The sequence below is a fragment of the Mytilus edulis genome, chromosome 5, assembly GCF_963676685.1.
Source record: "Mytilus edulis chromosome 5, xbMytEdul2.2, whole genome shotgun sequence".
Classification (NCBI taxonomy): domain Eukaryota; kingdom Metazoa; phylum Mollusca; class Bivalvia; order Mytilida; family Mytilidae; genus Mytilus; species Mytilus edulis.
The window spans coordinates 44583577-44597333 of NC_092348.1; the positions used below are offsets into that span (position 1 = coordinate 44583577).

The 13757-nt window shown below is 33.3% G+C and overlaps 2 protein-coding genes across 2 annotated transcripts in view; one reads left to right on the forward strand and one right to left on the reverse strand.

Moving 5' to 3' along the window:
* The window catches only part of LOC139523758 (uncharacterized), a 312433-nt gene that overhangs the window by 212976 nt on the left and 85700 nt on the right, over nt 1-13757 (forward strand). The window lies entirely within an intron of this gene.
* Nucleotides 996-9737, reverse strand: LOC139525107 (uncharacterized). The gene is made up of 2 exons (XM_071320292.1): nt 9328-9737; nt 996-1405 (listed from the first exon to the last, which is right to left on the reverse strand). Exons 1-2 carry the CDS (start codon nt 9686-9688, stop codon nt 996-998), a joined length of 771 nt encoding a protein of 256 aa, XP_071176393.1. The 5' UTR covers nt 9689-9737.

Consider the following 13757-nt stretch of genomic DNA (forward strand, 5'->3'; position numbering starts at 1 on the left):
TAAATTTCAGTGGTTGTAAAAACATTGACATTTATATCTTAGTTATTCAACATCGTATTGAAGTTTTATCATATCCAAAACGCCTCACATGTAAATCAACAGAATCTGAAACTCAACTACTTTTAAAGGGAATTACACCATTTTCTTAATTGTATAATGTTTAAAGTTATAATGCGGATTTTGAACTAGTCATTGTGGGGCCCATTATAGCTTGCTGATCGGTTTGAACCAAGCCTCCGTGTTGAAGGCCGTACTTTGACCTATAATGGTTAACGTATTACACACTGTGACTTGGGTGTAAAATTGTCGCATTAGCACTCATACCACATCTGCTTATTTCTATTAAGGGTGAACAGACACTGAAAACTCGCACGGAATATCATCAGCGAATGAACATGATGAATACATTGTACATTAAACGGTTAGGGTTAATTTGTGTCTTTTTCCTCTAAATTTCTATTTATTTTATTTTCATTTTTTTTCTACCATGATGTTGTCACAATTGTCTGTTTTGTCATACGTTGAAAACATTTGACTTCGAACTCGGTATCAATTGTTATAATATGAGAATTCATCTGAGGCTTTTATAAAAGGAACGGGGATCAAATTGACAAAGGAATGCAGAAGAACATTTTATTGGGAGGGGTTTATTGTTGCCAGGATACAAACACCTGCTTTTTTATAAGGATAACCTTCTAATATGAATGAAGGTTTCCAAAAAAGAAAATAAGTATGATAATCAGAACAAAATGAAAAGGGTAAATTCATAGGGGGAAAGGGTGGAGAGTGTATGTAAAAATATCACACGTTTTATTGTTGTAGTCATGAAATAAACATACTCAAAGGTAATCGGAACAAAATGATGACAGCTGGTGAGTATAGTAACCTCTACCCCTTTGTTGTTGTATATTAACTTTCACACTAAAGAGTCATACATTTAACAATAATTAAGAGAACAAACATATAGTTAATATTTATTGTTTATTCAATATTTATCAAAAGTTTCCCGGCTTTATCATAGCTGCAGTAAACAGATTATAAAATTGACCTGCATAAAGTTGAGACCCAGAATGCTGTTGAATCCAAAGCTCATCTCCTCCTGACAGTGCAACGTTTATTAACTGCGAGGCCATGTCATATGAACCTCCTGTATATAGCCATACCAATACCTGTCCGTTTTTCATTAGGTTAAGATGAGCTGGCTTATCAGGAGGAGTCATCATAGAAGCAGATACAGAGTAAACACCGGACGTTTTAACAGTAAACACACCCGTAGAGGAATCGTAACAATTTCCAATATTAGCAAGAACTTGTCTGTATTTGACAATTCCTCTAGGTGACAATGTTCCACCATCTGTAGATATTGCAGCTGTAAAGGCAGTATATGAAAAAATGGGACGTTCCCCTGAAAATAGAATTAAAAATATTTTGTATAACATGCAAATATGCATAAGCATGTACACACATATAATTGTATGTATACAGTAAAAATGTGTCATTATCTGTAAGAATTTTACACAGCAATCAGTGAGCCAAACACATATTATATACACATACATGTAACACGTGTATACATTATCTCCCATTCTGCTTCTATATAGAGTAAAATGTTGTATGAAATTACTTAAACATCATCATTCATTTCGGTGTTCTCTTTAGGATTAAGAAGACAATAACAATCAAAACCAAGGAGTAAACAAAGACTCACAAAACTAAAACACATTTACATCAACAGTTACAAATAATAAATAAGAAACACCACGATCTCCGCTAAAAACCGGGAGTGAAATCAGGTGCTCCGGAAGGGTAAGCATTTCTTGCACCGTAAATCGCACCCGTCGTGTTATTTCTTTGTTCATTTCGGTAATGATGGAAGGTTATTATGACCGAGCAAGAATCTCAGATATGATTTGTGACACAATTTTGTCATAATGGCCAATCAGCTCACGATGGCGACCGTAAAATTTCTTGAGTGATGACCTTAATTTGATTCACTCATAGACCTGTTTTAGATACTTTTGAGAAAGCAGTATTCCTCGTTCAACAAAATCAACGTACTTTGAGCTAGATCTAGAGTAAAGTATCAATTGAGACATATATACTAAATATGCTGGTGCCGCTAGGATGTTGCTACACAGAAATGGAAAGTTGACTATAGGAAAATTAAAATCATCGCGTTTGTCATAAATTTCAGTATTCAACCTACATTTACCTAGTAAGAAATATCAATACTTACAAGAAAAAAGTAAACAACAATTGGGGATTACGAAATTAAACAAACTCTGCGAGCCTTGATTTTCTCCCTGTTTCAGGTAATGTATGTTATATTTTTCGGCAATGCACGTTCATGTGATGGTGTCACGGGAGAATATGAATGTTATATTATTTTTGCAACAAAGCTTATATATTATTCGAGAATAAATTGATGCAAAATGTTTAAGAAACGATGTATCAAAATTGTCTTTGACAGCGTTTTATAGCACATGTAATTTCAAAACGGAAATAAATGATAGTACTATGCTCAGATATTCGCGTATCTGAAAATTTAAAAGAAAAAAACATATAAAACAGAATTTTTTTATTTGAAATTGTCAGTCCTCAAAATAAAGAAGTTAATAATATGATTGCACATCCGGTTCGCTAATCATTAAGTCATACAAAACAGTAAAGTTGAATCATTTTAAAATATAAAGTCAAAACTTCTGCTATTATTTGTTATATGAAGATATGTTTGCAAATATTTCCAACATTACCTACTGCAATAATTACGTGTGTCATTACGCTCAGCAATTGCGGTTAAGGATGAAAACAATCGTACAAGATATTGATTTCATTGAAGGTATCGTATTGAACACTGTCATCGCAAATCAGGTGCGGATCCAGCCTTTTAAAAAAGGGGATGGGGTTCCTAACCCAGGACAAAAGGGGATCGGGGTGTGGTGTTCCAACTACATGTCCCAATTCAAATGCATTGATCGTCCAAAAAAAGGGGGGTTCCAACCCCAGGAACCCCCTAGATCCGCCACTGGAAATGGAGAAGCAGAAAGTAATAGCATTCAAGAGACAAGAGTAGGTTATCGAAAATTTTAAGTGGTCAGAATTGCTTTATACTTTTTCATCTTTTAAATGTGGAATGGCTACCATATTTGCTTTTTGTCCACAACAGGTAAAATGATAGCAATTCGTGACCCATATTACAATACAGTGGGATATTTTGCACCAAGCAGTGAGAAATATAGTGACAAAATTTACCTCCCCTGTAACATTGTAAACTAGATCTTCTCAATGTTTGTCCCATTTCAGCAAGGACGCTATCAATTATGGATCCACAGAAAAACGTTTTAGTAAATAATCAGTAACAATAGAAATAATTTGAAATAATCAAAGAGCTGAAGAGCTCTGAGGAGAAAGACGGCAATTGTTTGTTTCTTTTTTTTTTTGGGGGGGGGGGGGGTATCTTTTTGATAGTCTACATACAAAGAATGAACAAAAGAACAGCTATAACATGTAGAAAGGTTGACAATAGTGCAATTAATTGTTTTTGATGAGATTTCCTTTCCTTAGTTAAGAATTCATCATGGAGTCAATTTTGACCAATGGAAGAGATCTGCACCTTCTCAATCAAAACATTTGATTAAAGTTAAAAGTTAATTATCTCAAACCAACTGAATTCTATCATTTAACAACATTTTAATTGTGTACCACTGAACAGCAGGCTAGGGTTATTCTCTATTTAGTGACAAGATTTTTATTTATTTTTCTCAAGAAAGTGAGGACTGAAAAATCTATTCAGTTTTAAATTTCCATTGATAAAGTTCCAGTTACAACTCTCATCACAGGGATACATGTACTTATAAAAACCAATATGATTGTCGATATAAGCTTGTTTCCAGATCTCACATTTTGATATATTAGTAAATTTCATGAATAAATAGGTTTAAACTACAAAGTGAAACATTTTTAATTGCGTTTACGCAGTATATATTGGACGATGTCCGTAGTCTTTCGGAACACCGGATGTTATACGGAATACATCTGTTCTTTCCATGGCCACCTTGCATATACATGCGCAGTAACTTATTAATTGACCTGTTGAATAAGCATTAGCATCTTAAAGTTGCTATAGAGATATGTTACATAGGATGCATAATTTATTTAATTATCATTTGAATACTTCCTGGCACGCAATTACAAGCTGCTAATATTTACTTTCAATATATGCGTAATTATTTTAATTAGAGTCAAACGTTGAAACCAGCTGTGTTTATATATGAGATAAGATTTCATGTAAGCAATACGATTTATATTCAAACCGAGATTTGTTAACTAAAATCTATATAAGAAGTATTACTTCCATAAAATTTTCATTTAACATAATGAGTCTAGGGAATATGTACATGATGTACAGAGCAGGCTATTTTTTATACTGAAATTAAAAGGAAGTCTTTTTGCACTTTCTTGAAATTTTATGTCTAGGATAGACCAAGGACATGAATACATAATCTAAAATACGTGCCTCGAATACTGGTGTAAAAAACGAGGATTTTTCAAAAAATATAGTTTATTGAAATTAACATTAAAATTAATTATGAAAGCATATATCCGTTTTTATTTTCATGTAAATTGCAAATTTACGTTAGTTTCTACATACAAAGAAATATATAATTGCAAATTAACGTTATTTCTTTGTTTAAATATTGCATCATTATACTTTTTATTAAAACAAGGAGGCATGGTCACATAACCTCTGGATCCTTTTCGTCATTAAAATGCGACTGATAAGTAGATATTCAATATGAAGAAGAAAAAAAAACTAGCACTGAAATCTAAATCTAAAATATATTTTAAAAAATATATTTGACCATGCAGATGTAAGAAATAATACTTCAAGCAATGAAACAACGAATTACATGTGCCACTTTAATTACGACTGATAACCTTAAAATTAATCATGCATGCAATTTTAGCAGACTTAATATGGTCGGCGATAAGATAACAAATATAAAAAAGGAGATGTGGTATGATGTCAGTGAGACAACTATCTACAAGAAACCAAAATAACACAGAAATAACAAACTATGGGTCACCGTACGGCCTTCAACAATGAGCAAAGCACATACCGCACAGTCGGCTATAAAAGGCTCCGAAATCACAATGTAAAACAATCAGTCAAAACAGAAAATTATAAATTACGTATCATCGTATGCGTAACTTAGTTGCTCGCCAGAGGAACGCTAAGCATTGCTGCAAGCGTTAAACGTGCGTTGCATAAGTTTGCAGAACGTTGAAATGCAAAGGTATATATATATACGCTTGGTGAACGCTTTTACTCCCGGAAATTTTAATGGAGCATAAAAATGTTCATTCAACTCAAGCATGTGTCATGCACGCACATAATATACAAGCTACAAGGGCGTTGAAAAACGCTACAGATAAGTTTGAGACACATTAAGGGCACGTTGTATACGCTTCAAAATCGTTTGACTTTAACTAAAATAAACACCCATAACGTCCCAGACACTCAGAAAGCACGGATTATCGTTCCCGATACGACCAGGACACGTCTCAAATACGTTCAATAGACATTTTTCCTTCGTAGCGTACATTCAATCTACGTTAGACAAACGCCAGACATACACCAACATACGTCACCTGAACGCCCGATAAACGCTTAGGTACGCTTCTAGATCGCCCAAAACACGCTTTAAGTTCGTTGTGCATACGATACAGGATATGATTGACAGGTTGAATTCATCCATAATTACTAGCGTATTGGTAGCGTGCATGATTTTTTTCTTACCACGGCCGACGTACGTCTGAGCTATACGTTGATGTGTGAAGCCGGTATTACATTAAGTAAACACGCAAGGTCAGTTACTAATTCCTATGTACAACAAGTGTTCAGATACTTTTACTTTTCTGTATGGATAATTACTCATCAATTGAGGTGCTCCTATATTGGAGGAAGATTCTCAAAACAGACTTATGCAGAAAGAATGAAAACTGACGTTTCACTCCCCAATCTCATGTATCCCCAGTAATTATATAAATTGCAAGTTGACCTAGAAATTAAATCATTGCATCATGTTGATGTTTGAATCATCTACAGCAAACATAATTATGTTTATTGTAAACAAATACCGATTTTAAGTTAGTGCATGAATTCTCAGAATGATTTTAATAATCAGTAAAGGATAATCCCTGCTTCTACGTATAGTGTGGCATTCCAACACTGACGTAATTACAATATAATAGGTTAGATATATTTAGAATATTTCGAAATATAGATTTTTCCGGATTGTAAAAGAAACGTATAGTGTAAGGGAGAGCTCAAAATACGACAATTTCTCAAGAAACAGAAGAGAAATGAGTGAAAAAGTGTTTAAATTCAATCTATTCATTTTTGTGTCTCCTTCTCATCAATCTCAGTAAGATTTTTTTTTTGGGGGGGGGGGGGGGTTCCAAACTATCAAAACAAAACGATTGATGTGAGGGCTTGTCACTCTGGCCAACCCCATAGGGGATTGACGGCTTCAAGCCGTCTTTCCCCAAAAACAAAACTACCACTCAATATGATCATTCTCCTACTTAAATAGAAAATTACGAGTAAGAAAATATTTATTTCAATATGTAAATATTGAAAAAAAGCTATTACATTAACAGATCTTGTTTTTTGCTATAAAATATATGACAACAAGAATGTGTCCACAGTACACGGATGCCCCACTCGCACTATCATTTTCTATGTTTAGTGGACCGTGAAATTGGAATAAATTCTCTAATTTGGCATTAAAATTAGAATGATCTTATCAAAGGGAACATGTATACTAAGTTTCAAGTTGATTGGACTTCAACTTCATCAAAAACTACCTTGACCAAAAACTTTAACCTGAAGCGGGACAGACGGACGAACAGACGGACGGACGGACGGACGGACGAACGGACGCACAGACCAGAAAACATAATGCCCCTCTACTATCGTAGGTGGGGCATAAAAACTGCTGTTAAGTTTAGCATTAACTTTCTTATAACTTAGATTGATGTTTTATCATTTGTTATAACTACAGTAGAATTGTAAATCATATTTAAAATTAATCAGCAGCTCTGACTTGTTCAGGAAAAGGCAGCAAGCCATTGGTGGAAATAAAGAAATATCATCGGTGTTATAGAGTAATCAAGGATATAAATCAAAAGTCTTTTTCCCTAGGTTGGTGGAACATTTTATCTTCCTTTAAGAATAAATGACATTATTTGTTGTCCATAAATTCTTACAGCACTTAACCTCCTTAAATTTATTATTGGAAACATATATTTGATGTAACATACAAGGACAAAGATGCATGTGCAGCTTTCCAAAATAGGAATAATACCACCATTTTTTCTTCTTCATTTAGTCTTTGTTAAATTATTATTTTTCAAAACATTGTTCAGGATTTATCTGTGTATTAAATAATAAAAGCAATTCTTGACACGAGTAAAGTTATATCGTGTCCAGTACTATAGCTGAACATTCACATAGCATTTCACTAAATATAAGGTAATACTCATCACAGGAATTAATATTCCTCCCTTTTTCAAGTTCAATAGCCTTAGTAGCGGTATCACCTTACGTTTCCAAAATATTTTATACACCACCAATTGAAATATAAAAGGAATGGAGCTTCAAAAACAGTCAATATATATTTTCATGACTCAGAAATTGTTTTCTGCAATAAAATGCAGGGTTAATTTGACATTGTTAAGTTCCTGCAACTGTTTAAATCAAAGGAATACTTTTTCATATAAAACCAGATGTGACGTACACATATTTTTAAAATTAACTTATTACACCTTGACATATAAAAACGTACGTACGTTGAACCAAAATAGGTTCCCACTAATTATGTTAGGTTTGTATTCTAAAGGCATGATTTAAATTATATACCACTAGGGTATACTATTCATTATAATTTGTTTTTGGGGAAGACGGCTTCAAGCCGTCAATCCCCAATGGGGTTGACCAGAGTGACATTCCCTCACATCATTCATTTTGTTTTTATAGTGTGGAAAACCCCTAAACAAATCTTACTGAGAATGATGAGATGGGGAGACACAAATGAATAAATTGACTTTAAACACTTTTTTACACATTTCCCTTCTGTTTCTCTCGAAATTATCGTATATTGAGCTCTCCTTTACAGTATTTACGTTCCTTTTACAATCCGGAAAAATCAGTATGACGAGATATTCTAAATATATCCAACCTACATTATATTTTATAGTGACGTCATTGTTGGAATGCTACACTACGCATAAGCAGGGATATCCTTCACTGGTTATTTAAATCAGTCTCAAAGATTGTGCACTTATTAAAAAATAGTATTTGTTAAATTTAAACATAATCATGATGGTTGCTGTAGATGATTTAAACATCAACATGCAATACTTTAATTTGTAGGTCAACAACTTTCAAAGTAACCAAAAGTCCGAGGGGCTACATTAGATTGGGGAGAGGAACGATCTTTTCCATTTTTTTTTCTGTAAAACTCTGTTTTGAGAATCTTCCTCCAATTCAGGAGCACCTCAATTTATGAGCTAATCATCCACTAAAATAAACACTTAAAATGTGACATTTAGTATATGATAATTAGTCTTCCATTAAAACTAAATTTTGTGTACCAACATAATCATTGTAATAGTAACAAAAAAAATTACAAATGTTGCATTTTGTAGTTTAAACCTATTTATTCATGAAATTTTACAAATATTTCAAAATGTAGGATTTGAAAACAAGCTTCACACAATTTACATCAATCATATTGTTATTTTTATTAGTACCTGTATCCCTGTGATGAGAGAGTAACTGGGAACTTTATCAATGGAAATTTAAAACTGAATAGATTTTTCAGTCCTAACTTTCTTAAGAAAAAAATTAAAAATCTTAAGAGTACTGTCACAAAAAGTGGAAAATGGCCCTAGCCTGCAGTTCAGTCGTACACTATGAAGATTTCAAAAATAATTGTAGTTGTTGTTAAATGACAGAATTCAACTAGTTGAATTTTAGATAATTAACTATCAACTTTAATTGACTGTTTAGATTTAGAAGATGCAGGCAGATCTCTTCCATTGGTCTAAATTGAATCCTAAACTAAAGAAACGAAATTACATTACACAACAATTGATTCCAATAGTGTCAACCTTCCACATGTTCTAGCTGTTCTTTTTTTTCATTCTTTATATGAAGACTATCAAAAGATAAGCCCCCCCCCCCAAAAAAAAAAAAAAAAAAAATGAAATAGAAACAAGGGCCGTCTTTCCCCTCAGAGCTATTCAGCTCTTTGATTATACCTTTTTCGTTTAATTCTTCACGTAACGCATTTACGTCAGGTCTAATTTGGAATATTTCTTCCCTGCGAGCATAATCTTTTTCTATCATTTCTTTACGAAGTATATTAATTTGCTCTCTCGTCGAACCTGATTCTACTTCCGCTTGTTTAAGTGCATTTCTCGTCGTCGATTCCAATTCTACTTTCATTTCTGTAAATGCCTTTCTGGTCGATTCTAATTCTTCTTTCACTTTCTTTATTTCATTCCCGTATAACTCATCTTTTATTTGCCAATGGATTATTCTTTGTTCTATAGTATTTACATAAAATGCACCAAGAAAAACACATACAGACAGTAGCAAAACAACTAAATGATTCTCCATTACTGTTATGTTTCTAATTGTTAGTTAAATTCATGGTTGACTGACATGTTTAAACATTGTTTGCACAAAGAAGTTTAAAGTCCGCGAGGGTCTAGCGGGATGGGCACTTAGTTCTGTATTTTTTAAATTTGTTAGCATTTTTTTCTCTTTACTTAATTGTTCCTATTATTCTCTACTTTGTACGTTTAAACATTTCTCTATTCTCTAAAACATGTCGGTTTAGTTCTAGTATGAAATTACCATAATTTTTTTTTACAGATGTCTTTCATTTCCGATGTATACTTATGATCAACATGTAGCCTTTATATGGTGAATCAAAACTGAAAATCTAATAATAAATTGAGAATTGAAACGGGAAATGTGTCAAAGAGACAAGGACCCAACCAAAGAGCAGAACTTTTTAAAACTTGTGCGCACAACTTTTTTGAACTTGTGCACACAACTTTAAATCTTGTGCACACAACTTTTTAAATCTTGTATGCACAACTTTTAAACTTGTGCGCACAACTTTAAATCTTGTGCACACAACTTTTCATCTTGTGGGCACAACTTTTTAAAACTTGAGCACACAACTTTTTTGAACTTGTGCGAACAACTTTTTTAATCTTGTGAACACAACTTTTAAACTTGTGCGCACAACTTTTAAACTTGTGCGCACAAATTTAAATCTTGTGTGCACAACTTTTCATCCTGTGCACACAACTTTTTTTAACTTGTGCGCACAACTTTTAAACTTGTGCGCACAGCTTTTAATCTTGTGCTCACAACTTTTTTTAATCTTGTTTGCACAACTTTTAAACTTGTGCGCACAACTTTAAATCTTGTGCGCACAACTTTTTTAATCTTGTGTGCACAACTTTTAAACTTGTGCGCACAACTTTAAATCTTGTGCGCATAATTTTTTGAAACTTGTGCGCACAACTTTAAATCTTGTGCACACAACTTTTAATCTTATGCGCACAACTTTTAATCTTGTGCGCACAACTTTAGTAAACTATAACGTACGACTTTTTAAACTGTCCACATAAATGTCAGTCATTTATATCTATAAACTTTCTTGCATTTACCAGTTAATCAAAAAAGGATAGACCTGATATTTAAGTATATTCTTTTGGGAATATTAATAAAATCATAAGGATATACATTACTGCATTTTCTGGCATTGTAGCTTATTCTAATATTTAAGCTGTTAGCCGAAGGACCATAAGAGCTATTGTCATCAATAAACGCCAGTCGTTAGAGCCATGGTGTAGTGGTTACATGTAGCGCATCGGAATAATAACATAATAGTTCCTGGTTCGATCCCCGTTTCGGGGAGAAAATTTCAGGGACAGAATTTTGGGCTCTCCCTAGACACCATTTGCGAGTATGGTCTTGAGAAACGATGATAGTCCGTCGGAAGAGAACGATAAATGGCTGTGTTAAGAGAGAGCAATATATCTTGCACGTAAAAGACACCCATGTAGATTTCGAAAAAGTGCAGGCTAATGCCGCTACAAGGCAGCAAACGCACCAGCAAAGAGAAAAGGGATTAATATAAGTTGTAATAATTTGTTTCCCAATCCACTATAAATAAATATGTTCAAACTAGGCGCAAGTCGTCCGCCCGTCCCGGCCAATTCACATTTTTATTTTTTCCTCTGAAACCACTGGGCCAATTCGGACCAAACTTGGTAGGGATGAGCCTTGGTATATAGCAGGGAATCGTGTTTTTTTCTCCTCAAGTGGTGGTCAATAGGTCTGTGGGGTCTAAGAACTTGAGATTAACTTAAAGTTTAAAAAAAAACCGTAAGAACCAGCAGAAGTAAGGCAGTCATATTGTCTGACTCATCAGAAAGCATGATGTTACAAGTTTGTATTACTAATGAAGGTCCGGGTTCCTAGGGGTCCATAGTTTAACATTAGCTTTAATTTGAAATTTGTTATAAAGTATTGTTCCTATGAACCAACAGTAGCAATGCAGTCATATTTTGCATGAAACATCATAAGGATAGAAGATTCAATTTTGAACAAATGCAAAATATTTTCACACATTTTGTTTAATAATTTGCGTCCGTCCCAAGTCAGAAATTTGTGGTCATTGACAGGTGATTGTCTCTTTATATGTTGTTGTTGCTCGACATTTTTGCAGATAAATTGTTGTGTATGCCAATTTATCCACTTGTATATTTTGCTGGAGATATTCAAAGGCCCGTCATATGGTAAATGGCTTCCAACCTTATCGGAGATCAAGTGTGAACTCCAGATGTCTAGTTTCTTAGGGGATGCATGTTGTCTTTTTGACATTTCTGCATATTCCTTCTCCTTCATTTTCATTTTATTATAATATAATAAGATGAAAATGAAATAGACACAATGTGTTTACGTGTCAAAATATATCTGGAAGAACAAGAAGGGGTTAATGAGCCAAAAACAGTCTTTCTGGTCATTTTTTGGACTGTCGACTAAAGGAGGTGTCGGAAAAATAGACTGTTTGACAAATGGGGAACTCGGACTTGATGACTGTCGGAATATAGCTACGTACCCTTCTCAGCTCACAAAACTAAACAGCACATAAACAATAAAAAAAGAAGATGTGGTTTGATTGCCAATGAGACAACTCTCTACAAGAGACCAAATGACACAGAAACTAACAACTATAGGTCACCATACGGCCTTCAACAATGAGCAAAGCTCATACCGCATAGTCAGTTATAAAAGGACCCCAAAATTGATCCTTATCGCCCAAACTACTTTACACAGATGTAGATTTATCGAGTCTCTGTTTAGGGGTGTGTGCCTGTAATCATGTAATAACTTATTGGTGTGCGTTGGTAGTCATTAAACTATTTCCTTCAGTTATAAAATTATCACACCAATGAAATAACGCAAACAATTATTCATTAGAAATAACACATTATGATAAAATAATCAGCCTTGTTATCATGTAATCATGCAATCAAAAACCCTAACATAGTGCCGTATCATTATATCAGAATCAGAATCAGAATAATTTATTATAGTGTCACATACCAATATAAAACACAATGAATACATATAGTTACATAATATGCAATTAAAAATTAAATATTACAATTAAAATATTGGTACCCAGCCAAATTACTGACTTATGAGACACTTTTAAAATATAATATATGTCATAAAACAATTAAAACTAATGTACTAAAATATTACTATACACAATACCTTCTTCGATAAAACATTTGATATAAAGTTTTAGCTAAAAATGGTTGAATAGCATCATTTGACATTAAAAAAATAAATTTGTCCTGTAAATCAAGATCGTTAAAAGAATCACAAATATCACCAGATTTTTTCATTAAATCATATTTTAAATCTGCATAAAAATCGCACCCTAATAAAAATGTTTTTCATCCTCAACACAATTATCTGTACAATATATACAAGTACGCTCATTTAAAGGAATGTTTGGCTTGGTGTATCTACCCGTTTCAACTGCCAGTGGTAAACAGCCACTTCTAAAATTTGACAAAACACGTCTATGCTGCCTGTTACGAACCAATTTTACATAAGAACTTAATTCTAAAACATGTTTATACTCTCTATAAATACGTAATTTATTACCATAATTTACATTGATTTCTGTCATTAAACAATTTTTCAACCCACTCATTTTTATCTTTTTCACATAGTTTAGATTTGATCTCTTGCAGTTTATGTTTGATGGAAAAAGTATCATTAATAACATTTTCAATACCTAAAATTTGTGCTTTCTTTATACAGTTGTTATCCCAAGACCTAGAACAATCCTTACTCCACACATGAACCTTATATGTAAGTCTTGTATAGTAAGTTTTGCTCACTCTAAGAAAAAGTCGAAAAGTTTCCAAAATTTGTGCTGATTTCGTACTTTTAAGTCCCATATCACCTTGAATGGCTATATTTGACGCATTTGAAGCACTTCCTAAGAATAACCGACATGCTTTGTTCTGTATAACTTGTACCTCTCTCCAATGTGTATGTCCCCATATTCCAGAACCATAGTATAGAACAGGCTCAACTACAGACCTATATAGTTTCGTAAACACATCATAACTCATTCCACCAC